The sequence below is a fragment of the Electrona antarctica genome (assembly GCF_951216825.1).
Source record: "Electrona antarctica genome assembly, chromosome: 5".
Lineage (NCBI taxonomy): Eukaryota > Metazoa > Chordata > Actinopteri > Myctophiformes > Myctophidae > Electrona > Electrona antarctica.
The window spans coordinates 33,186,460-33,213,094 of record NC_136810.1 but is presented as its reverse complement, the minus strand read 5'-3'; the positions used below and the strand labels follow the sequence as shown (position 1 = coordinate 33,213,094).

At 43.7% G+C, this 26,635-nt stretch overlaps 2 protein-coding genes across 6 annotated transcripts; one reads left to right on the top strand and one right to left on the bottom strand.

The window, feature by feature from the left end:
• The first annotated feature begins 78 nt into the window (after positions 1-78).
• Positions 79-23,909, top strand: nfat5a (nuclear factor of activated T cells 5a). Of its 5 annotated transcripts, none has more exons than XM_079502023.1 (12): positions 79-93; positions 5,527-5,655; positions 7,598-8,207; positions 8,372-8,555; positions 9,890-10,080; positions 12,937-13,109; positions 13,246-13,380; positions 14,570-14,622; positions 14,784-14,916; positions 15,202-15,386; positions 15,506-17,999; positions 20,034-23,909. In XM_079502023.1, exons 2-12 carry the CDS (start codon positions 5,598-5,600, stop codon positions 20,399-20,401), a joined length of 4,584 nt encoding a protein of 1,527 aa, XP_079358149.1. In that variant the 5' UTR covers positions 79-93; positions 5,527-5,597; the 3' UTR covers positions 20,402-23,909. The 5 variants fall into 5 exon arrangements, with proteins under 5 accessions (XP_079358149.1, XP_079358146.1, XP_079358147.1 ...); XM_079502020.1 differs by having other exon boundaries at positions 83-427; XM_079502022.1 differs by lacking the exon at positions 79-93 and adding an exon at positions 2,299-2,339.
• nudt7 (nudix (nucleoside diphosphate linked moiety X)-type motif 7) lies at positions 21,355-26,597 on the bottom strand. The gene is made up of 3 exons (XM_079502026.1): positions 26,122-26,597; positions 25,231-25,389; positions 21,355-24,654 (listed from the first exon to the last, which is right to left on the bottom strand). The coding sequence occupies exons 1-3, from the start codon at positions 26,275-26,277 to the stop codon at positions 24,304-24,306; spliced, it is 666 nt and encodes a 221-aa protein (XP_079358152.1). The 5' UTR covers positions 26,278-26,597; the 3' UTR covers positions 21,355-24,303.
• Positions 26,598-26,635: the final 38 nt, after the last annotated feature.

Below are 26,635 nucleotides of genomic sequence, written 5' to 3'. Positions count from 1 at the left end.
CTAGTTATTACGATGTTATTGATACTTTAACATGATGCACATAGGGTGCATGCGACTGGCATGAGAAGGGGGAGGGGCCAGGATGGCAGCAATGTGAGTGTATTGGACACAACGTAGCAGCTAAATGTCTCTCTCCTCAAAGACACACTACACCTGAGAAGTGCTAATAAACGGTTATTTGGACATTGAAGAGTTTTAGTCCTTTTAATCGCATTGACCTTTCTTGGATGCTGCACGGTGTCTCGTTTGAACGACATTCCGTGTGTAAAAGTGGCTACCAGAAGCAGCTCCTGCCTGCTGGGTTTGTGATCCAAAGAGGGTGTCCGCTTCCCCTCCCCTCGATGAAGCGTTGCGATGCCCTCTGATTTTATATCCCTCCTTAGCTCGGATCTCGACCTTAATTCCCCCAAATCCCTATACTCTAAAGGTAAGATTTGATTTGTAGGTTGAATCTGCGTTTCGGTGACTGCACTAACCCGTTTTTGTGCCCGGTTTAGCTAGAGCCGAGGTGAATGTCAATCTAGCTCACACTTAGCTGCGAGCTAACGTTAGTTAGCATTCGTTTCCTTTACTGCCACAGCCAGCCAGTGTGGCTAACCAACTTAGCTAGGTACATGTTAGCAGTCTGGCTCTGGCTACTGGATAGCATTGGTAGCATCAGCATGCATCGTGCTGGTTGACTGCTCGGAGAGCAGACTTTGGGTCTCTAGACTAGAGAATCTGTTCTGGGATTGTTTTGATCAGTAATAATGGCTAGTGTTGGAATGTGATCACAAGCCATAGGTGTCATACTGTACATGCACTACCTGGGGGTCTCTTTAGGCTACTTCTATGAGCCATGGCTCATTACTTCAGTCCTCGTGGGGTGTGTGTGTGTGTGTGTGTGTGTGTGTGGTCTGTTACTTTCTCTAGGTGTATTGCTAAATTAGATAATTTAACTCTGCAAGTGTACAGATGTAACTAAAGGATGGACATTTGCACAATCACACAGTTATAAATGCATACATACACAGGATGTTTCTGTTAATGTTGCAACTTGCAATAAACATAGTGGGAGCAAATCTATTATGTTTGATGCTGTTCTTGTTTGTTTCCTGCACCTGATTAACAGTTGGAGGATGAGCATGCTCTACTGTTCTAATTTGTTTAGTTATTCCACATGGACTTGCTGTAATAATGAGTTGTCCCACATCAAGTGATCCTTTTTGAAGATATAAACGGTGTGTGTGTGTGTGCCGTGTGGGGCAGTTGATGTCACTGAAAATGAAGGTACTCTGGATGTCGGGGCAGGTGTCTAATCATATTTTAAGTTAATTATCAGGTAATAATCATTGACGTACTAATGTCCAGAGCCATAGAGTAAGACAGAGTTATGACATTGAGAGGGCAGAAAACAGCCTGCTCACGTGGTTCAGGTACTCGCGTGAGCCCATAGACTCCAATGCATTCCGTAAACTTCCCATTGTAAGACAGAGTTACTCTTTTCAATAGAAGTCTTATGTAGAAGAGCCTGGCCCCATGAAGTGAACAGAGTTGTTGTAACTGTCTTACTCTATGGCTCTGCTAATGTCTAGTTCAAAATGTCCAATGCCATTGATATGATCAGCTATGTGTGAACTGAGTCACTCAATTCAAAACAACACTAGGGATAGACATTCAATGAACACCCTTCACTGTACCCATGTGACAGCCCAGTCCTTGCCTAGTCAAGATCATACCACCAATACATTTTGCATTCACCTTCGCACCCTATGAAATCAACATTATAACCATGTGACCATGTCTAGGCCCTGAACGGTGCAATGCTCTTTTAGAGGGGCAGTAAAATAATTTGAGTAGATCTCTGCATGTCGCTTTTTTTGTTCTTGTAGGGAGCTAGACGATGGCCGAGTAGGCTATTTATGCTGCGTTCACGTTTCTTATAACCTCCAAGCTTCTCTAGCCTACATGTTGACTCCCAACTAGTGGTTGGTTGGATCAGTAGTTCACACACATACAACACCCAGATGTCTGATTCAGATTTTACCTGCCACCTGATCTCATGCTCCCTACATCTGTCTCCAACTCTCCATGCTAAGTATGGGGTGCTAATGAGACAGCATTAAACATTGTTCTATGACCCTGCAATGCTCAGTGGAGCTTGCCATATGGTCCCACACTGTTATCACATGATACATGTGATCACATGATAACTGTTTATTTATATCTCAGTAATTGGGTGTGAGTGTGTATCGGGGGAGGGGGAGCTGAATCGCTCATCAAACATATCTTAGTGGGACACCTCATCTATATCAGGCTTGGAGTAATAGAGACAGGACAGCAGGCCAAGTTCCGTGTAGGTCTGCTAATATACATATTTCAACAAAAAGTTGGAGCCACAAAGGCATGATTGTTTTTGGCTGTGTATCGCTATCAATGTTCTTCCTCATCTCTCTATTGTGTCTGTTGTTCAGTATTTACAGTAAACAAGCATAGTGTCCATGAACCAGTTTGGCAATTAGAGTACGACTGAGTCTACAGTCATACAGTATGTGTGGTCTAGGTTTCCAGGTTCTCGGTTGTGATCATTGGGTACGCATAAGAAGGATAAACCATTCCAACTGCATTATAAGTGGAGCAGTGCAGAAGTGAAAGTGGTGATGAGGTTTGCTCATAGATTCAAGGGAAACTGAGATGGTGTTAATCTGCTCAGTACACTCAAACCTCAAAGACTGTAACTTTTTACAGTCTTTGAGGTTTGAGTGTACTGAGCAGTTCTTTGTCTGCACTCGGCCTTGAGCGTATCATATGTGTTCAGCAATCTGATTATTCAAGCCAGCCATTGTTGGGGACTGAGATACATTCTTCGCATTCATCGTTTTTTTTAGTCGTAACAAAAATGTATCCCAGTGAATTGTCTATTCATCTGTCATCCCCATCAAAGCAGTGGGCCAGCTGCAAAGAATAAAATTGTACCGGTGGGCTTGCTGCTTGGCAAAACTGTTAGACATGTGTAATGTGAGCCAGGCATAACTATGTAGTGAGGTAATTGAATTGTTCTAAGTATAGACTAAGTCAGTGTTTCTCAACTAGTGGGGGTTATAACTTATGACCCACTTTAGTGGAAACATTCTGACAAGGTTACATTGAGGTGGACCTGCAGCTGTTAAAACTGCCATCTGAGTTTTGTTGCATCAAATGGGCGTTAAACATTAGGGCTGGACAGCTGACGGATACAGAGATCCGACAGCTATGCCCATATAAATATGGTCATGTGCATATATGGTACTGGCCGACTTCAAACTTGGCATGTGCAAGGACTCGAGGGAGTGCAGTGCTCACCGCCGAGTACTAGTTTAGTTTGGATATCCAATTGTCCAGAACCGCAGATCCAACCAAATAACCAAATTATATCCATAAATAGCCCTTACAATATATGGGGATGGACAATGGCATGATTGGTATAGGGTTCTCCATATGTGGGCACAAAGGGGACACAGACAGATGGGTACAATGGGTACTCTGACAAAGCCCTCAACACTAGGACTCAGACATATTGGTCTGATCGGCGGTGCGACATAGGTGTGAACCTCTAGTTTCAGTAAATTGACTGTTCTGTTCTATTATTTGCCTTTTCTCAATTGTGAAATCACTAATAGTCATCCCTGTTATATCACCACAATATTATAATAAGGGAAAGTCAAATGTGGTAGGCCTATTTGATTGATTTTTGTCCATATTGCACAGCCCTAGTGCAGAGTCTACAGACTACGTCATTATAGGAACCTTGTCATTCTCTTATAGGCCTATTCATATAGGTTACTGTGATAAGTTACATTTACATGTTGTCACATGTAAGTTGTCACATGTAAGTCACAGAGGCCCTCAAATATAAGCCTATAGGCCATACAGTCTGTACAATGGTGTGTACAGGCAGCAGGCTATGTTAAAAAATAAATAACGGGGAAAAAAACTTCATTTGGACACAGTTCACCTTGTGGGCAGATGAGTAAAAGCTAAATTTGCTCTTGAGAGCTTTTACAGTGTGCCTTTTAACAAGAAATGTATTGATGTGTTGGATACTGCCCTGGTACTACTAGTATTATTGTTTATAAGATTCATAGCTTAAGACAAAGTCTCCTCAATGGTATTTCATCCTCATAGAAAAATAATTATATAATGATTTGAGAGAAACGGGGGATGGGCTATATTAAGTCTTAACAGCTGTCTAGTCTATGTTGGTCATCATTTGTCTTCCTTTTTGGATGGGGGGGAAACAAACTAACTTAAACTAGTTTTAAGAATACTTGTTTTTCCTGGATTACTTCATGCAAATTTGAGCATAAACCACTAAACCACACAGAATATTCTAGTTAAATGGCTCTACTGCTGAGCAGGAAGTGACATCATGCAAGCGGCAGACACTAGAGAGAGTTGGAATGTGGTGTAATGAAAACACGTTTACTCGTTTAGGGCCTAAGTGGAGCAGGTGCCCTCTGGTCACTGTGACATATAACGAGAGGTCAGCGACTTGAGAGAGGGAGATTGTCTGAAGCAGGACTGAGGTCATGTTGGGTTCTTAGGCAACACTAACACGTTCCATGCACAAAGACTCATTTTCTCCACATGGATAGACAAGGCACAACGAACAGACGGGGGGTGATGATCTTGGCAGACATGTTTCACACTCACACAGCCCCCCCCGCCCCCCAGACGCCACATAAAAGGTTATGATATGGGCCAAGTTGGCTAAGTCAGCACGGTTTGATAGAGATCTTTGTTTAGCCCCCCCTGAGATGTTTTGAAAACAGTCTGATTGTTCTGGTCGGCCTGGTTTCACACCAAGCAACCTGTAAACTCGCAGCAAGACAGTGGCCTGGCCTTGCATCGCAGTGTTTTAGCTGTTCAGCCCTCCTACGGTGTTCTCCACTGGTCTTGTACACTGTAGGTCTTTGTGCGGTCTGTAGTGGGTGACTTTGTGTGGTCCCCTCTCTCCCCTGCACAGCCCTGGCTGCTGACGTCACAGCAGCAGCCGTGAGATCGTGTGTCTGTCAATGTCGCGGTTCTGCCGGTGCTAAGTCACACCGGATCAGATGACTGCTGCACACGCTGGATGCCACAGAGCCACAGCTGAAATATCCATGTCACGGTGTCGATGGGACCCCTGTTTCTAGGCAACAGACTACTTAATGATCTGTTTATCCACGACCCACTGTGGTCTGTTACAGCATAGCAGTGGTGTTTAGTAGTAGCGTACTGGGAATCCTGCTCCCATCAAAGATCAAGCCATGCACACAGCCCCCCCCCCCCTCCAAGGAAAAGAGGGTGCTGTTTTCTTTTTTCTTTTCTTTTTTACGATGGTTTCTCAGATTTGGTGTTTACCAGCATTATTTCCACTTGGAACCTTCTCAGCCTCATTCATCACAATATATCTTATAGGAGTTTGGAAGTGGAGGGGACAACTCTACCGTACCTGGTGTGTGTCAGTGCGTTTGTGTTTTAGACACTAAACTAATGTCATTTTCTCCTGTTCCTCTGTCTTGTCAGAGTCAGTGTATGACCTCCTCCCCAAAGAGCTTCAGCTCCAGCCCTCGTCCTCTCAGACAGACGCGCCCACCATGAGCCAAAAGAGTGGGGGAGAGGCGGGGCCGCCCCCCTCTGCTGCCCTGGCGTCAGGTGAGCTGCCTCCCCTCCACACTTAACGCCATGATCTGGAATCAGTTTGTCCATGCCACGCCCCGGCCCTAAACCAATAGGGGAGGGGGGGGACACTTATATATGGCATCTCATCAGTGTCTAGGGGCAACTTCCTTCACCCTACCCGTCCATTAATTACTGATTGTAGGTGATATGCATCAGCTGATGCCATGGAACATTCCGGGCAAGGTTATGCGGCAAGGTCGTCTCAGATATTACTTAGGTCTATACGCCGTAGCTGTGGTGCTGGTCTAAGTCGTGTAATTTAAAAAAAAAAATAGGGACACCATGTTGAACACAGTTAATAAGCAGCCAGCCTATACATCCAGATTGCTTACTAATACTAGAATAGCCTTTAGATGTCTTTAAGGAACTACATTAGGCAGCATTAGTTATTTGTTGTCGGCAGATGTCATATACCTTGTTAGAATAGCAGTGAGGTTCCTCCAGCAGCACCTCTACAATATCACATCTGTCTAGGTATCAGATGAGCCTATATTTAGGCTTCGCTTTGAAGTGTCTGGCAGGAAAATGTGTCTCGCTCTCGCGGAGTATCTATTTTAACATTTTCCACAAACATCTGAGCATTCCGATAAGACATTTCTGAATTGCAAGTGTTGCACCTGAGATGCTTCCACTTCCATCTTAACCCATTTAGACCCGAGGCCGATTCTGAAAAACCTTATTATATTCTTATTCGAAAATGACAAAAGATGATGTTGCTACATACTGTACATAGCAACTGAAACTACCCCAAAAGGGGTTCCCGTCTTGAAAGGAAAAACCCCAAAAGCGGTTCCCATCCTAAATGGGTTAAAGGAACTGACTGATTTATGTAATGCCGGTTCTGTCCTTCATCAATGCAAATGGAAGTTGCCCCTAGTCATTGACAGACCATCTTTCAAACTATGTCTAGGGGAAAAAGCATCATCTGATCTTAGATCATGGTTAATGGCAGCCAACATCAAGAATGGTTGTCAAGGATCCCTTTATTTGCCTTCTAGAGTAGAGAGAAAACTAACTGGTCAACAGTCAAGTTGGAGAGAGCTCTTTTTGTTAACGCCATCTTTTCCTGACTGACCCAGCTGGCCCTAAGCATTGCTGATCAAAAGCATGACAACTGTAATTGTCCTTGACCGTGACATCATATTTAACCAAATACATATCGCTTTGAAGTGTCTAGAAATGATCAACTACAGAAGTTCTCCCTTAACTCGTCCAATTTACTGATTGACAGAAGTTGAATCTTGAATGATCAGCTCTCTTGTTGCTCATTGGCTGTCTCGTTTTTATTGCAGGAAGTTCCCTCTGAGGCAGGGAGTGTCTGCATATAAAATGGTCTGCAGTTCACTGCTCCATAGGTCAGAGGCTTGTTTATTCTGTCTCCATGGCTACGCTCAGTCCCAACCAAATCCTCCAATTGGCATGCGCAAACTATTGTGTACTACTACTACTGAATGCACATTGCACAAACTACTGTTACCCCCCAGCAAATTAAAATTTGCGCCACATTGCTACCTTGCAAATTTGGCTGTACAACAAAGTTTAACCAGATTTTTGTTATATTTCTTTCAGGCAATGTGTATGTAACATTTTTTAGCCTGCTTTTGTTTTTTGTAAACAAAGCATGTCAGTTTTGTCACATTGGTTTTAATTGAAATCAATTGTAGTGTTGTAAGAATCAAAACAATGTGGGGCCATATACACCCTTCTCAACTTTAACTTCAGCATAATTGATCAATGCTCGAGAGCTCTCGCATGCATAGTGAGAGCATAGAACACACAGGAGGCAATTGAATTTAGAGTTGGGAAGAGGGGAAATCTGGACAAATCATGCACAAATTCAGCTGCTTGAATGGGACTGCTAGCCTGCTCTGTGTTGGACATAATGTACTAACTGTGTAATTTGTATACACTACAGATGCCACCTCTTCCACTTCCAGTCCTGCACCTTGTTCTGGCCCCTCCACGGCCCCTTCTACCTCAGCGTCAGACCATCTCCAGGCCTCCCAGCATCTCCACGCCAGTGGAGGGGATGGAGTGGGAACCTCGGAGATGCAGGGTGTGGACAGTGGGCTGTCTGCCCCGGGCAAAGGCAAGAGTGGAGCGGGAGACCTCGGTCCGGGACTGGCACAAGGGCTCGGAGTCCAGCAACAGCCCCAGAGCACCCCATCCAAGCGGAGGCCTGTGTTGAGTATCTCCCCTCCCCCAGAGGACCTGTTTGACGATAGCCAGATGTCTTGCCAAGAGGAGCCAGCGGCACCTAGTGGGCTGCCAGGCCCAGACTCGGAGCACAGCAGCAGCATGTGGGCTGATGACTCCACCTCCAACTTCAGCTTGATCAGCACCAGCTCTTACAATGACAACACGGAGGTCCCACGCAAGTCAAGAAAGCGCACCCCTCGCCAGCGGCCAGGACCCAAGCCTGCTCCTCCAGAGGACAGTATGGACGTGTTTGATGCCGACAGTGCCAAAGCCCCTCACTTTGTCCTGTCCCAGCTGGGCCCAGACAAGGCCAGCCCAAAGCCCAGGTGAGTTGCCCTTCAATTATACACATGTTTTATCCTTGCAACTCACATAGCCTTGCCCTGTCATGGGATAATTTTTAGCTCATTTTAACTTAATTTCATTTTTATATAATTTAATTTGTTGAAACCCATCCCAATGCTGTTATGTGATATGTTTTGCCATCCAGCTCCCTGGAGACAGGGACACTGATCAAGGGCGGCTTGCTGTCAGGTCAGTACCCCCACAAGACTGATGGAAAAGAGCTGAAGATCCTCGTCCAGCCAGAGACTCAGCACAGGGCTCGCTACCTGACGGAGGGCAGCCGAGGGTCTGTCAAAGACCAAACACAGCAGGGCTTCCCCACCATCAAGGTTGGATGAATAAATTATAACAACTGCTTCATAACAGGAGGATAATTCCGTAAATCATATGGGGTGCTTTGGGGGCTGAACTACCTACTGGTCTGACCACATAATCGCAGTCTTGGTGCTTTGCTGTCTCTTCACTGTGCGTGTGCTAGTATCTACATGATATTCTCAGAGCCCTACTCCGTACTTTGTTAAAGCTGTTTCAGGGCTCCAGTAGAGTCTGGTAGAAACATTTGCTCAACCAGGATAGTGAAAGAAAGTTTATTAAAACCAATGGAAATGGACTAGACTTCCCTGGGACTAGGGACTACACACTACACACATACAGCCAAGCAGCCCCGGTCCGATTCGGGTTTGTGCCCAATGCAAGATTATTAGCGGCCGCCCCCGCACATGCACGTGCAAAGGGACGTGCACACGCACGTGTGCGAATTGTTTTTGGCTATATCTCAGATATTTGGAGTGACACGGTTCTATACCTAGCCTCATGGAGGATTTAATAAAATAAAACTATATAGCTGTAAATTCTTAGTATCTCTCTTCACTCTTAGCACTTTGAGTCATATGACCATATGAGAGAGGTATATAATTCATCATTCAGTTTAATTAATCCGCCAGTCAGTGCCAGCCGTGTATAATAGTGATTTGATTTTACCATACCTTTTTTTTTTTTTTCTCGAATGGTTCCAGGCGCGCAAAGCGAGATCGATGCTTGCAGGCAGTTGCAGATTCCGAAAATAAACAATGGCAAAGAAAGCCATGCTGGGCTGGCTCGGTGGATGCACATCTTTACATTTATTACATCCGGAAAATATATTTTGTAAACGTGATCATGATCATCGGTTGTTTAGTTACTTAGTTCTAACTTGTGGGACCCCCGGAAATGCTTTGGCAACCCCCCCTAGGGGTTGCGACCCACGGGTTGAGAACCCCTGTCCTAGGCAACGTAGGATGTTTTGTGTGGGTTGCCTGTTAGTGCAACCACATCCCCCACTTAAAGCAGGTGCCACCAGCAGTGTAGAAGATGAAACATTGTTGTTGTGAGGAACAGAACAGGGGTGCAAAGTGTATTTAATACTATTCATTCTTGTTTATTTGTTCAATGGGGAGGGGGTGCCTAGGCACCCACCAGAGATTTTATTTTATTTCATTTGTTTTTATTTCATTCTTTTTTTTTTATATATATTGTTTTTTTGCCAAGTTGGAACTGAGCCAATAACCTAATTTTCTAAAAAGCCTGATAGTTCTTAACAAGAACTGTCATCTTATTTGGAGTTGTTCACATCTCATGAATTCTGTATTTTATTTTTTATTTTTTTTGGCTTTGTCATCCCCAGTTGGAGGGTGTGAATGAGCCGGTGGTGCTGCAGGTGTTTGTAGCCAACGATGCGGGCAGAGTAAAACCTCATGGTTTCTACCAGGCCTGCAGGGTCACAGGACGCAACACCACCGCCTGCAAGGAAGTGGACATTGAGGGTACAACAGTCATAGAGATCTCCCTGGAGCCCAGCACTGACATGACACTAGCGTAAGGGATCATGTTTTTCTCCACTGTTCGTAATTATTAGTTGAGCCACAAAGCGTGTGTGTGTGTGTGTGTGTGTGTGTGTGTGTGTGTGTGTGTGTGTGTGTGTGTGTGTGTGTGTGTGTGTGTGTGTGTGTGTGTGTGTGTGTGTGTGTGTGTGTGTGTGTGTGTGTGTGTGTGTGTGTGTGTGTGTGTGTGTGTGTGTGTGTGTGTGTGTGTGTGTTATGACTGTCCACATGACTGAACAGAACACACTGTATCAACATGAGATCACAACATCTGGCCATGAAACTTTATATAATGGAGCTCTAACTATCTGATGTATGGTGCAGTTTGATGGTCAGGGTCAAGAAGGTACATTTTTGATTAACACATTGTGGTACATAACTATCATGGAAACGTGAGTCTTGTTGCATTATAGCATTGTATCTCAAGCCATTGTTTAGGACCCTGAGGTCTTCTGGCGATGACTTCCCAACTATGCACACCGTTACCCTGCCCACAGAAGTGTGTGGTCTTGGCTTACTATGACTACAGTTTTAAAGTCGAGACAGCAATGAGGCAAGGTTGTGTGAGACGTCGGCACTACTTTTCAACATAGTCATACGTAGAGTAGACTGGATGATGTGAAGAACAATTAAACACAAGCCCAGAGCCATCAACTGGCTGCTTTTCTCAACACTAGAGGATTTTAACTTTGCAGTTGACTTGGCACTGGTCTTCCATACCCACCACCACATGCATGCAGGAACAAACACCCTGTCTCAACACCCTTTGCCTTAAAATCAGCCTGAAGACAGAAGTGCTGGGGAATAACGGGAAGAGAGAATTAAGAACCAAGAGGGGTTTGTTTGTTTGTCTGTCTGTCACTCACTCCTACAGGTATGAGCAGTGACATGTTGTGGCACATGGTCTGAAAAACAACAACAGCAATACAAGATAATAAGAATAATACTGGACTGTAATGACAATAAAATAAGGAAATTAAGATATCGCTTAAGACACACTAACCCTCTTTAAAACCCAATGTTCACAAATGTACGTACTCTAGTACAGTGTTTCCCAACCTTTTTTGTGCCAGGGCACACTTTTCATAGCCAAAAAATCCCAGGGTACACCTAGATATACGGTATATACAGGTATAATATATATACATATAATAGATATAGATATAATAGATATACGGTATATACGGGTATAATTCATATATATATATATATATATACTTTTTCCACACACACACACACACACACAGCTGCTACAATGTATTTGAAACCAGAACAAAATATTTGTTCTCATATACACAAGATAGCAAGTTTTATTTAACAAAAATATTTTTACTATTTATATATTTTATTTCCTGACCTACCAATGCGAATACAATTGCTTTCATCACGTCAAACATCTCTCTTGTGTCGTCTTCTTACTTCTCGACATGAGTTCAGCTGTATGTAGCTCCGCCCTGGCGCTTTGTAAGCCCATCACTGCCGCTTTTGCAACACAGTGTGGGCTTGTAGGTCAGCTTAAAAGACAACAGCAAAAAGCAGGCTGGAACGCACAGAGGCAAGCGGTGTTTCTTTTATACAGTACGTGCCAGGAGAGTAGCAGTAGGTGATCTCCTCATGTAAACAAAGCCATACATTAGCATTTCTATGGCCGAGAGGCTGGTGGGGATGGGCAACAACAACCGCAGGCAGCCCAGTATCTATTGCTATCGGGGGAGGGTCGGGGGTTACTTTTCTTCCTGGAAATAAAAACGTCCGAGGCTACTTTTGTTCAAATCAAACGGCACACCTGGCCATTTCAAACGGCACACTAAAGTGCTGCGGCACACAGGTTGGGAATCACTGCTCTAGTAGACAAGTAAGACGCGCGAACGCGGGAAGCGAACGCAGCTCGTAAATTGCAAAAACAACAATTAGAATAAATTACGTAATTTTTGATTATTATTTTTTTTTTAAGTTACGTTTTTTTTAAGTTTTTCCTTTTAAAGTTTTTCCTTTTTAAGTTTTTTTTTTTTTTAAGTTAAGTTTTTTGTAAGTTTTTCCTTTTTAAGTTTTTTTTTTAAGTTAAGTTTTTTGTAAGTTTTTCCTTTTAAAGTTTTTCCTTTTAAAGTTTTTTTTTTTTTTAAGTTAAGTTTTTTTTTTAAGTTAAGTTTTTTTTAAGTTAAGTTTTTTTTAAGTTAAGTTTTGTGTGTGTGTGTGTGTGCATGTGTGTGTGTGTTTTTGTGTGTGATACAGCTGCGCCCTCTGGTGGTGGACATGATCTGCTGGGTCTCATAGTAAATGCTCACTGCAAGTTAAGTTTTGTGTGTGTGTGTGTGTGTGTGTGTGTGTGTGTGTGTGTGTGTGTGTGTGTGTGTGTGTGTGTGTGTGTGTGTGTGTGTGTGTGTGTGTGTGTGTGTGTGTGTGTGTGTGTGTGTGTGTGTGTGTGTGTGTGTGTGTGTGTGTGTGTGTGTGTGTGTGTGTGTGTGTGTGTGTGTGTGTGTGTGTGTGTGTGTGTGTGTGGGGACATGATCTGCTGGGTCTCATAGTAAATGCTCACTGCGTTCGCAATAAGTGTACTTTTTTGTATAAGTGTAGTTTTTGTCTTTATCTGCACAGATGCTAAGTTTACTTAGCATTCTATTATAACCCCTACTAATTCGCCCCAAACTTTGCACATTCTTTCTGGATTGCAGCTCGCTTATTGACGAGGGTGTCACTCATACCTCAGACACGGACATCTTATCTGCACTACGGACATTCGGTCGCTGCCGCCTGGCGCTGGTGTGAATTCAGTGTTGGCCTTTATCCACTACTTGAAGCCATATCTGACCAAACGAACAATGTTAAGTGATTACTTCCTCTCTTTCCACAGTGTGGACTGTGTGGGGATCCTGAAGCTGCGTAATGCAGATGTAGAGGCACGTATTGGTGTGGCCGGCTCCAAGAAGAAGAGTACACGTGCCAGGCTGGCCTTCAGAGTCAACATCACCCAACCTGATGGATCAGTCCTCACTCTACAGATGACCTCATCGGCCATTCTCTGCAGTGAGTGGCAGTCAGAATATCATTCTTGGTTTTCGATTGGTACATGCCAGCTTAGCGATACTGTGACCGGCATGCTTTTAGGTGGGATATTATTTTGGAGCAGTGCTTTAATCGATCATTTCTTGTCTCTGTCAAGCCCAACCGGCTGGGGTGCCAGAGATTCTGAAGAAGAGCCTGCACAGTTGCCCGGTGAAAGGAGGTGAGGAGGTCTTCATCATCGGGAAGAACTTCCTCAAAGGAACCAAAGTCATTTTCCAGGAGAACGTTGCAGGTACTGCGTTCAACTTGGGATTTCATATTGTAAAATATTCTTGCAGGGTTTCTCTACGCACGCCACCACTGATGCTGAATTGGTTAGCATCGAAATTACTGTGCATGTCAGGAAACTATTACCACAATGGCCTAATGTAGTTAGTTGTGTTTTCCATCATGTATGTGACACCAACCAGTCACATGCCCAATACCCTCACAGGAGAGCTAAATGATTCTTATCATATTATTAAGTATGAACATGCAATATATAACTTTGCAGAAGGATATGATATGGACACTCACCGCATGTTAAGTTAAAGTCAGTCAATCACATACAGCCCTCCATGCATGAGTGTTGAATAACTTGTTTCAAGTTCAGCTCATTCAACCCAATCTCTCTTTACCGGCACGTCGCAGAGAGAAAAAGTTTGGATATGCCTGGCATGGGCGCGTGCGTGAGACACAAATATGTCAGTTTCACAGGCCTGCTCGCTCACCTCATTGAAAATGAATTACTAGATAGATGACATGTGAAAAGACTTGTATGCAGCAAGCGGCTTATGAAAGCCTTCCAGATGAAAAGCTTTTCTGTTTTCATTGGTTCCTTTATGTCAGATTAAGAACAGCATGACATTCGTGATCTGTGATATTCTGTGAACTCAGGTTCATCAAGTCATACAGAAATTAGAGCGCTTCGTCAAGTCAAAATAAAGTTTTGTGCAAGAGACACTGTTTATTGCAATTTAAGGTAGTTCATAGAGCAAACATTCCAGCTTCTATGATGAAATCACCCCCCCACCTGTGATAAATGTAAGAACAGTGATGCAACCATGTCATTGTCATCAATACTAACTGGCCTAAGGTGCAACTGTTCTGGAGAGATGATACTCTTCTTACTCAAACAGCTAAATTGCAGTTGTACCCTATTTTGTTTCTCAATTCATACTTACCATGTCTTTGCTTACTGTTTTAATTTTTTGTTTTACTTTTGTTTTTTATTAGCTTAGTTTTCACTGTTACTGCACTTAATTTGAAATAACAAGTGTGAACCCATAGTCATATCTCTAAGCTCTCTGGCATAAACATTGTGCAGCCCTAACATGTGCTCTCACACGCACCCCTGTCTTGAGATCACCATGCCTGTATTGTATGTATCTTTCTGAATCAAAAGATTGATGTCTAGAAACACCTTTTCTTTCATTTGTCAGATGATGCTTCCTGGCATGCAGAGGCACAGATCGACATGGACCTTTTCCATCAGGTAAACCGACGCTTCTGCTTTGCTATAGAAGCTGGTTTAGCAGTACTTGGCTGCTTTGCATGGGCTGAGATTGTACTACAAAATGGGATTCTCCTCTGATCCCTCCCTTTTGCGGTACAGCCTTTTACTACCCAATCTAATCTGTCTGCTGTCTTTTCCAGAATCACTTGATAGTGACGGTCCCTCCATTCCACAACCTGTCTATCTCCTCTCCTGTTTCTGTGGGGATCTTTGTGATGACAAATGCTGGACGATCACATGAGGCCCAGCCCTTCACCTACACTCCAGACTCGGGTATACACACTAGCTTCAGTACTGGGGTCATGTTGTAGGTCATCTGCTTGCAGGCAACATGCGCTATTCATTCTCTATGAAATATAATGCGGGGAATTTGAGGGAGAGACTTAATACTGCCTTCACACTTCAGGATTTTAGCCCAGATTATTCTGACGCTGACCTATTTTTGGTGCTTGCCAAAAAATGGAGACTATCTGGGACTTTGAAAGTTGTCCAGTGTGTACGAGCCCATCAGCAAGTGTTTCGCTCACAGATTTTGCTCCATTGTGGTCTTTTCCTCAGGGGATAACTCACTTGGCCTGGCTGTAAAAACAGAGGGAGCCTCCTTGGTGAAGACGTGTCTGTTTGATGACCAGTTAAAAACGATGACCGCTGACCCAGCTGATTCCTCTAGTCAGCCTTCCAAACGCCAAGAGGTCACTCCAATGGAAGTATCCAGTAACCCACCACCCACAGATGTCTTTAAGGTAGGAATTATCTTTTTCATAGTCCATTTTTCTTTTTCATAGAGGAATCCATTAAAATGTATATCCATATTAGAATATGTACTAGAATATGTACTATGTTTATTTTTGTCTCTCCACAGTCATCTCCAGACCCTCTGGCCTCAGTGCAACAGACGCTGGAGCTCAGCTCCAGTCCTCACCCCGGGAGAGAGTCTTTTCCGAGCCCCATGCCCCTGCAACCTGAAGATGTGGATTTACAGCAGGCTCCCCCTGTTTTCCCTAGCCTAGAACCTCTCAGCACAATACCTAAGCAGGAAATAGCCCCTACAACCTCCTTCCCTGTATCAGGGGACACCACCATCCCGCCTATACCCCCAGAGGTACCCCAGCAGTTCCTCAGAGACCCCCAAGACAATCTCGCTCCGGAGAGGTCAAACAACAGTGGCACTGTCGTGGTTGTGGCCATGCCCCAGATGGCTCCCCCCTCCCAGCCCCAGCAGACCCAGGTCCCCCTGTTTCCCCAGGAAGAAGTGGCCCAGCTGGAGCGGGCGGTGAGGGAGCTGCAGGCCGGAAGCAACACCTTTCAGCAGGTGTTGGAGGCGGCCGTGGCTCAGCAGCAGCTCAACTCTGTGTTGTACAACCAAACGCCCTCTGCTGAGTCCCTGCAGCAGCATGTTCAAGAAAACATGAACAGCTTGAGACTTGAGACTTCACAACAACAGTTACAATTACAACAGCAACAGCAAATACAACAACAGCAAATACAGCAACAGCAAATACAACAACAACAACAGCAGCAGCAGCAGCAGGAGCAGCAGCAAATGCAGCAGCAAATGCAGCAGCAGCAGCAAATGCAGCAACAGCAGCAACAACAGCAACAACAAATACAGCAACAGTTCCAGCAGCAGCAGCATCAGCTGCAACAACAACAAATCCTTGGAAACCTACAGCATCAACAACAGATCCAACAGCAACAACAGCTCCAGCAGCAACAGCAGCATGTCCTTGGCAACCTACAGATCCAACAACAACTTCTCCTACAGCCACAGGACCAACAGCAGCAACAGCAAATCATGGAGAACATCCAGCAGCAGCAACAGCAGCTGCAGCAAAATCAACAGCAGCAGGTCCTCAACAACATGCAACTCCAGGATCAGCAACAACAGACTCAAATGCTTAACAATTTACAGCAGCAGCAACAACAACAACAACAACTGCAGCAGCAGCAACAACAACAACAACACCAAATGCAGCAGCAGCAAAACCAACATCAAGTCCTCAACAACATGCAACTCCAGGATCAGCAACAACAGAATCAAATGCATAACAATTTACAGCATCATCAATTGCAGCAGCAACAACAACAGCTGCAGGAGCACCAAGTCTTGGAGAAACTACAGCAGCAGCTTGAGGCTGAGATGCTCCAGCAGCCCCAGATCCACTCCTCTCCTCAGCAACAGCAGCAGCAAAACCAAGCGTTGAGTAACTTGCAGCTGCAGGAGCAGCAGGTTCTGGAGAACCTCCAGCAGCAGCTTCAGGCCGAACTGCTGCAGCCTCAGATTCACTCCTCTCCTCAGTCGCAGCAGCCCGTCTCTCTCCTCCAGCAGGCCGGGGAGCTGCTCACCATCCAGACCAGCTTCCCGCAGCAGCCTCCGTCGCACACATCTCCCCCACAACAGCTTTTCCAGTCCCCCCGCCCCCTGGCTGAAACGCAGAACTCCCAACAGCAGGTTCAGGCTGTCCTCCTCCAGAACACATTGACTGTTCTGACAGGTGGTAATCTTAACCCAGAACAACAGCCTACAGGCTCCAACTTGTATCTGTCCCCAAACTCTCAGCCCCAGCAGCAGCAGCAGCTAGCATTCCTTTCCACCATGGAGACATCTGCCAGTGAGCCCCAGCCTGTTTCCATGTTCCAGCCCCAAGCCCAGCTCTCTCCCATGCAGCAGCAGAGCACCCCCATGGATCAGCAACAGTCTCCACAACAAAACGCACAGCAGCAACAACAGCCGCAGCAGCAGCTTCCACTGGGACTGCAGGGCTCCTTGTTCCAGAACATCCCTAGCCACTCGCAAGCCAGCCCTCATTCCCGGACCCAACAGACTGGCCTGCTACTCTGTACCACAGACCTTAACCCCCAGGCTCTACCCCCAGCTCTCCTCTTCAGTACCCAAAGCCAGGGCCCTTCCCCCATGAGCAGCAGCGACCCACGGCCCCAGGAACCCTCTTCCCTCCTGTTCTCTCAACCCAGCGTAGTAACGGTAGGCGTCAGGATGCCCCAGCCAGAGCCAGCAGAACCCATGTCCTTCCAGGACCAGAGCTCAGTGGGTGGCAACCCTTCATCCGGTGAGCCCCCTCAACAGAGCCTGTTCCAGGGACAACAGCCGATGCAGGTTGGACCCGGCTCCAACAGTGTCGCCAACAGCCAACCAGTGGAGCTGTTCCTGCCACAGACATCTCTGTCTGGCAACCAGGCCACGACATCTGGTACAACCCTGTTCGTGGTACAGGGCAGTGTTGGTGTGGTGGCCAATCCTGGCCAACAGCCCCCTGAGCAGCTTTTCCAGACAACAGTGAGTGGGAGTGTGGCACCACAGGGACTGCCCAGCCTGTTTGTATTTGGCATTCAGAATGGTAAGATTATTATCCTTCTGCTCTGTTCTCTTCACTGTTGTTGTTCTCTTCACAAATACCTCTGTCTGTGTAATTACCCAAAAATGATACATCCTAGATTCCTACTATAATGTAACCTGAAAACCAGATGAATCTGCCAGTGAAAAACAAAAAATCACACCCGTGTGAAGTGAGTGGTGCAACTCCGTGTGTGGGTTCCCGGGGGGGTGGGGAGTTCCAGACCCACAGGAACGCGCCCAGGGGGCCGGGCCGGTTCCGACATGCCGCCCTGTGTCCCAAACGGTTGAGAAATGACAGTTACTGTGTGCCGGTCCCTCTACTGTACTGTCACTATACTGTACTGGCACACCCGAAATCATCATATATACAGTTAATATGTGCGTGTGTGTTTGTGTGTGTGTTAGGTTGCACACAGGTGGTGAAAAACAACCATGCTGTTTTCATGCTCATACCTACCCAGCCAGGCACCCACCCACACACATAAGTCCGTAAGGGAGTGGCTTACACCACTCAAAAAAAAGATAATGAAATGCCCTCAGCAGATTTGGTCTGGTCCCGCTCAGTTGTGATTGGATTCCACGGCCCCCTAAGTTGTAAGGCACCAATAAGGGCCCGGTATGCAAATATGGGGCGGGTTTATTTTTAGATTACAGACTAATATCTACGCAGTGATATTAGTCTGGCGATGCAAAGCTAACTAATTTATGCTACTGAGTATTGTTATGTTACAGATGGATTAGAGTAGCACAGGAATATGTAAATATACATTAAGTTTTGACGCACACAAGTTTATCATCATAGTCATTGCAGGACTTTATCACCCAGGAAATGGTTACGCTGGCAAGACACTTACAAACGATTATTAAAAACAACAATTTTATATGGGAGAGTTATTTATGATCATCATCATAACCTTTTATTATAGTACAATTCAGGGGCAGGCCCTCATTTTCAATATAGCCGAGATACAGAACACAAAATACAATATACATTTATTTTCGATGGCTTTGAAAATAAACAGATACCAGTGCTTATAGAGTGCCGAAGTCCTGATGTCATTCGCTCATCACCTGGTTCTGCCTGGTTCACGGCAGTAAATTCTCTATGGAGAATAACATGGGGTCATCTTAAAATAGTTTCATATTTATTTGTGGTCCAAAAATAAACACGCTGTCTCTGCGTTATTGTCAGGGAGGTGTCTCTGTATCGTTTGCGACAGTCAGTCACTCATAGTCTGTTTCTAGCGAAAATGTAACTAATTCAGTAGCAGTAACATTAGCGTTTTCCCTCAGTCAGTTGATTCTTCATATCCATATGAGTGAAACGGCCGGGATGACATGTTTATTTTTCAAACACAGTTCTTATATGAGGCGATCTAAAATCCCCCTATGGGGATTACAATGCAAATAAAAAGTACATGAACCTGTGGATTTGCGCCCTTTTGACGTCGGACTTCGGTGCTCTATCACGCCTCTCAGAGAGGCCTGCGTTCCCATAAAGTGTACAATGATAGGTGCCATAACTGTCACCAGTGACTCATCTTAGAATGTACACTCTGTGTCGAGGTGCTTTCAAATTGATGTAGCAGCAATCCTACAAATAATGTCCCCATAGTCTAAATATAAAACAAAGAGAAAAGTGGCTTGAATAAACAGGATGCTGCAAAGCATGCTTTGTTTCTATAGAGAACCAATTTATTTTGTCTTAGTTTGGTGACAAGATTTTCAATGTGAAATTTAAATGACAATTTATATTTAAATGGCAATTTATAGTTAATATGTCTGGTGCAAAGTGTTTATTGGTGACAAATGACAATGGAAGTTAAATGGCACGGTGGTAGGCCTACTACTGTGGTAAGTTTTGGTCAGTTTTTATCTGTTTACAACAACCATGACTACTATTTTTGTGTGCCAATATTCCAGGAAGAGTCTATCCAGAGACACAAACTGAACGGAACTGTTCTTTAATATTAAGTAAGTGGCACCTAAAAAAAGCATCACCTTCCATTTCCTTTTTTTCTCTCTTCTTCCTCAGACACATCCCAGCTGCTCCCATCATCTGGACCCATGCTGTCTGCCCAGAGCCAGCCACAGCCCATGGCCCAGACCGGCTCCCCCATGCAGGCTGGCCTGCACAGCAGCTTACAGAACGCCCTCCAAAGCAACCTCCAGGCACAGATGCAGTCCAGCTTGGAGAGCGCCATGCAGAACGCAATGCAGGCAAACAGTCAGACAGCCCTGCAGTCCAGTTTACAGGCAGCCATAGAGACAAGCCTGCCGACTCCCATGCAGACTGGCCTCCAGATGCAGAGTGGCTTACAGAATGCCATGCAGGCATCCATATCGGACTCCGCCAACATGGAGAAGATGGAGGAGCTCCTGGGGAGCTTTCAGAAGCAGTGACAACTGCTGGGACCACATAGATGTAGACACCCCCCCCCCCCCCAAAAAAAAAAAGGATAAAGGATTTTAAACATGCTAAGAATCATTTTACCCGTAACTCACAGAGCTTGTGTAACACCTGTTTTAGACAGATATGGTCGACTTTAGCCTCCATACAGCCATCTTAGTCAAATTGACGAGTTCTCCTTTTGCCCGAGTTATTACCCCTCTTGCAGGATCAGAGAGGCCCGTAATAACACTTCATCCATCAGTCTCCTGTATGCAGTGTTTTGTTTTCAGGGTGTTTTTTAATCATGTGAGCTCATGGGGTGATAAGAGTAATGGCTGCATAGCATTTGGACGGGTGGAGAAATACTGGAAATGGGATGTGCAGTAGAATGTCTGCGTATGGAGGAGACGAGTTTATGTGGTCAAAACGATGTACATGGTTGGAAAAACAATTGGCCAGCTACGGATGGGATATCACATTGCACATGCACAGAGAGAGAATGCAGACAGTGGTGTATTTAGATATCAGACACAGTGATGAATAGGTCTTGGCCTTGTTTTGGCACTTCCCAGTGTTTTCACCATCGGGCTCGCAGAAGCTTTCCTCATTACCGTTTTTAAGAAGCATTTAACTGTAGTGTGTACTTATTTTATTCTTGATGGGGTTGGTAACTTTTACCAATTCACGTGGATTTTATTTCTCTCACTAGTGAAAATGAAGAGTAGTGTGGTTTTATAAACATTTTATCTTAAGCACTTTATAACCTCTTTTGTGTAACCAGCTAATCCTTATATATCCATCCACAGCTCTCTATTGGCCAATTTGTACTTGGAAACGTCCAAGAAAGGAAAAGCATACAAGCCCTTTGTCTTTGTAAAAGCATATATTTTAAACATCTCTACCAAACATTTTTACATTTTTCATGTCACTATATTTTTGGGGGTTGTAGATAGCTTTGTATAGATTGTTCACTGTTGAATTCCTCTGTGTGTTCAATCTCAGTGGTCCAGTCAAGTCTGTCAAAAAAGAGAAAAAACGACCATTCCTACAAAGAACTGATGGTTTTTTCTGCCTTCGTGTTTAAACACTGACAAAAAAAAGAAACCACATCAAAAAATATAGATTTATTAGGTTATGCATCTAAATGAAGGATTCTCATTATATTGCTATTTGTACTATTTTATTGTACAATCTGTGTCATTCGAGAGACTGTTTTGTGTTATTTTAGATATTTAAGTTTTTGTCTCAGTGTTGGTTCAGTGTGAAAGCCGGCGCCATATGAATTTGGCACTCAGTCCCCTTGTCGTTGACAGGGGCTCACTGGTAAAAATAAATCTCTGTTACATAGAGGTCGCCATTTTGATTCTATCTATGGTGCTATGTACAGGTGTGATGGGCACTTCTGATGTGATATTAATAAGTACAGCTTATACTCATATCAATAGTACATACATGAATCGTTTAAAGAGCTGGGTGCACCCAGGCATACCAAAGCTCCTGTTCGGAAGCGTTCTCGTCTCATACTAGTACTTTCAAATATCCTCGATGTTTACTCATGTACTTATTTACTCATTTAAATTATGCAGCTCTTTCGTGGATAGTAACTCAGTGTTTATTTTTTTCTAGGTCAAAAGTAAAAATGTGTAAACGGTACTTTCTTTAGATCCGTTAATCTCGCAGTGATGTTTCCACAAAATGTTACTCATTTTACACTTCTAATACTGTATGTTGAACTGTTTTTAATGCAAAACAACTCCACTGTACTTTCCATATCGAGAACGTTAGCCAGTTTGACATTATCACTAGACAATTTTATGAAAACTAATCAGATGCTATGGTTAGAATTGCTCATATATGCATTTGTTTACATTTTCATATTCATACCATTTTTGTCAATGCACCTGTCAGAGCAATCCATTTTGAAGCAACTTTTATAGAATTTCGTACCCATTAATTAAATTGTAGAGTATTTTTGTAAGACGAATACTTTTCTTTCCTCATTACACAGAATATCACCAATACATTTGCCTGAAATCAACTGTTGGATAAGGTATTGGCAGGTATGTGTCCAAATAGAAATTGACATCTAGGCGTATATCAGGACATCATTATATACGTTTTTTTATGATTAATATACACAGCCAGTGTAACAATAAGTTGCAGTGCATTTTGTTTATTTTTGGTGGGAGGGGTGGTAGACTTTGATTTAAAAAAAATGTGCATTGCAAAAGGCACTTTGATCAGGTCAGCGCTTAGTAATGATGTTTCCAAGCATTCCATTCCTCCGAGGTTAAAGAGCACATGATAACATGCGAGAAGTCAGAACGGGACATAAGAAAAATGCCTCTTTGAAGCCATACCAACACAAAGAAAGCCAACCTGTGATTTCAGTTCTGTGAATGTAATTTTTTTACCTCATGGTGTGGAAAAAGCTTGCTCTGCATCTAACATCGGACCAATTAGTTTTAGAGAACGCATATTTCATTTCAAGGGCAACCTGATGTCATTGTGTGCATAGTACATTTTACTGTTGTTTTGTCACATTTACATTTCAACATCCAGCCCCCGTCATGGATTTCAAGTTGCTCAGTGACTCTTTAAATAACCACGTCTGAAACAGCCATCTCAAAATGTTGATTTAACAGTGGTGGTGATTGATAGCACACGTCCTTACACAAGATCCATTTTGTCCTTCAGTCATGTGGTGTGTGAATGAATATCCATGTATATTTATATGTAAAATATACTGCAGAGGTATCTTGAATTTCAATTGTGATGCTTTCAACAGAACTTTGTGTGCCTTGACAATGAAATAATTGCTCTGCTGTTTACCAGTGTCCCATTTGTGTCATTGCCATCTGTCTCTTTATTCTCAAGGACTATGTAAAGTCATCCATCCTTCATTCACAAAAAAGTTCATATAACATCAAGTTATATGATCCCCTCCCAGCAAATCACTCCCTGGCAGAATATCAGTGATTACTTTCATCAGCGTAACCAGTCGGCTGTCAACTTGTGTTCTTTTTGTTTTAACCCAAGATCGTTTTCTTCATGCCTCTTGAGATTTGTAGCTACATGTGAGGTAAAAGGGACAAGACAGCAGAGATTGTTGATTCACGGAATGCTTTTGCTGTGTTGATGTGTTTGTCAACATTGTCAATGCAGTCAGTGAAATGCTTCAGCCAAGATCAAACGAAGCAACCGTGATTAAAAAAAAAAAGAATCTGTCGATTGCCAATAGTATCTTGGTGTGTATATTCAGTTTGATCAGTTTCCCTTTGAATTTCACATTTCTTCCCAAACTGTTCTGTTCTCTCTGTTCTGTGTAGCTTGAGCTTTAGTATCTAGCCTTATGACCCTGCAGTAGGGGTTAAAGGTCAACCCTGGTGTGTGTTATCAGACATCTGAACTATTATTAACATGTACTTTGCCTTTGTCTGGACGTTTGTATACTCTTCTGTTTATATCTGTAATCCTGCTGCTACATTAAATGAATTAATAAAGATTTAAATGAACTTGCCTAGTTTATTTATTCTCTTCTTGGTTGTGATTAAACTCTTGAATTAATGTATTTAACCAGATGGAAATGATATTAAATATTTATTAATCCTTTCAATTTAAATAAAACAACAACCAAAGAAACAAAGTGCATTCCATCCACAACCAAAGAAACAAAGTGCATTCCATTATATAGGCCGCTTGATCAAGTATTGCTTTGTTTTCCAGGGAACAGTTTGGTAAATGGTGCATTTATATAGCGATCTTATCCAAAGCGCTTTACATAGATTGGGTGAATACATTCACCCAACCTCACACACATTCATACACCGATGGCGGAGGAAACCATGCAAGGCACCAACCTGCAACATTTAGTTGCTCAAGGACACTTCGACACTAACTCTGGGGGAGCCCGTTAAAGTTTGCTGATTCTTCTGTTTAAACTATGTTGGAAGAAAGACAGGGGATCATCAGAGTCAAAAGGAATGTCAAACTCAGGTCTTTTTCTGAGACCAAGAACTGCAACGACTATGGCCATGATAGCCGTCAGACCCCATATATGATACCGGTTACCCGAATCAGGGTCTGTGAAATGGAAACCGTGGAGTGGTCCGGCCATTCCAGGGGGGCTGTAGGCTGCGTGGTCCTTCCCACAGGTAAAGAAGTCCAGGGGTACTGTAAACACAGCGCTGACTTCATCTGGGTTTGGACGAGGGCAGAACGACTCCTCTATGAAGCCCACCACTGGAGTCACCAGTAAACCATGCTGTTGGGAGTGGTGGTGAGAAACATGAGCTGAAATCTTCCCCACATTTTTAACAATGAAATTTCAAAACATTTCCATTTCCAAAAAATGTCACCCCATTTCCAGGCCTATAGCATTATCATACAGTGCAATAATGTGGCTCTTTATACCAGTGTGCCATCGTCAATGCGCCAAGACAGACTCGAGCGAAGGTGTCAGGCGACAATAGATCAACGAGCTAACCATGTATCACGATGCAACATGTTAGCTTGTAGATCTACTCTCTTTGTCACATAACCTCCTGTATACATTAGTTCCGGTATTTCACGTGTTAGACATGTTTATTTAATGAATAAAATTGATAGCCCAAAACAATGTATAATACAAACATTTTCCAAAGCATTTGATTTCATTCCAGGAATTTCATGACCATGGGAACCCTGTTTTTTTGTTTGTTTTTTTAAACTGCATACAGTATTCTTAGTTGACTGGAGTCCCCCAGGGCTGAGAGGGCTCTATATTAGGCCACATCCTATGTACATATTATTAAGCATCATTTAGAGTTCATGATGTGGTTACAAGAGAACAAGAAGTTACCTTATTAATGATGGGAAACAGCCTACAGATTACCTCCACCATGTCAACGGGTAAACCTATCTCCTCCTCTGCCTCTCTAAGGGCTGTGTCTATGTCATCTCTGTCCCCGGGGTCTCTCTTGCCACCTGGGAAACACACCTCACCAGCATTGGTCCTCAGCTGCAAAGATACATGGCATGTACCGGTAAACATTTGTGGTATGTATGCGTTCTGTTGTGTCAATTTAAGAGATGATGATGATCCCTGGAGGGAAAATCTAGATGTATCTGCACTATATCTGGGAATGACTGAACATAGCTCTGGTGCATAGCTTTGATTGATTGATTTGGTTAACTGTGTGGACGACACCATAAAGCATTACACTTGTTTACAATAGGGTCCACCATGTTCAATTCATAACATTTAGAGACATACAAATATACACTATAGCCAAAAACAAGAAATCATCATAGAGGAGGTAAAAAGGGGAAAAAAACATATACAGTGGGGGGGGGGGGTGGGGGATTCAGATTTTACGGGGCCAGTTTCGAATTGCAGCCGTCCGTAGGTGCCCTTTGAGTACCCTTTGAGGTTTTGAAGGAGTCAAGGGATTTGCATGTCTTAATGACTGTTGGTAGGGCGTTACACATTTTGGTGGCATAGGAGCAAAATTAATTTAGTCCCTTGTTTGTGCTTGGGTTGCACATGGTTTGTTGAACTCCATCTGGTGTGATTGTGGACTTTGTTGACATTAAGGAAGTATTTAGGAAGTATTTAGACAGGTACATGTGTATCTACAGAATGAGCGTAGTGCTGAGGGAACATGTGTGTGTGTGTGTGTGTGTGTGTGTGTGTGTGTGTGTGTGTGTGTGAGAGAGAGAGAGATATTTAAATTAGTATTATCATTCGTACCTTGGTTGAACGTAGGGTCATGAGCACCTGCAGCTCACCTTTTCTCACGAACAGTGGGATCAGGACCGCGGCTTTGGGGAGGACAGGTAGATAGGAGAATGTGCTTCCTGTGTCATACCGTTTTAATAAGGCAGCCGTCTTTTCTTTTATGTCCATGGCTGGCAGACACGGTGTAAATCAACAGACAGTACGACTGGAGGGGTCAAACGGTGAGGATTCAGGAAAGCTATATAAACTATGATAAACAATCGAACCTTCTTGACGTATTCTCTTGGAATTGTCTACAAACCATAGTCCAGTGGGACGATCGCACTGTGATTTGTTAGTTGGTTGCCAGGCAACTCTGATTCTGATAATCAAATTGAATGTAGTCTCGCTTTAGCATACATACAGATAAGAGATAATTATACAGTCCATGTTTGTGGCTGCTGTGTTGTTGTCGCTGACTTTTACTACACTGAAATGGTGGCGACCAATGTAAGTGTGTGTGTGTGTGTGTGTGTGAAGTCACTGA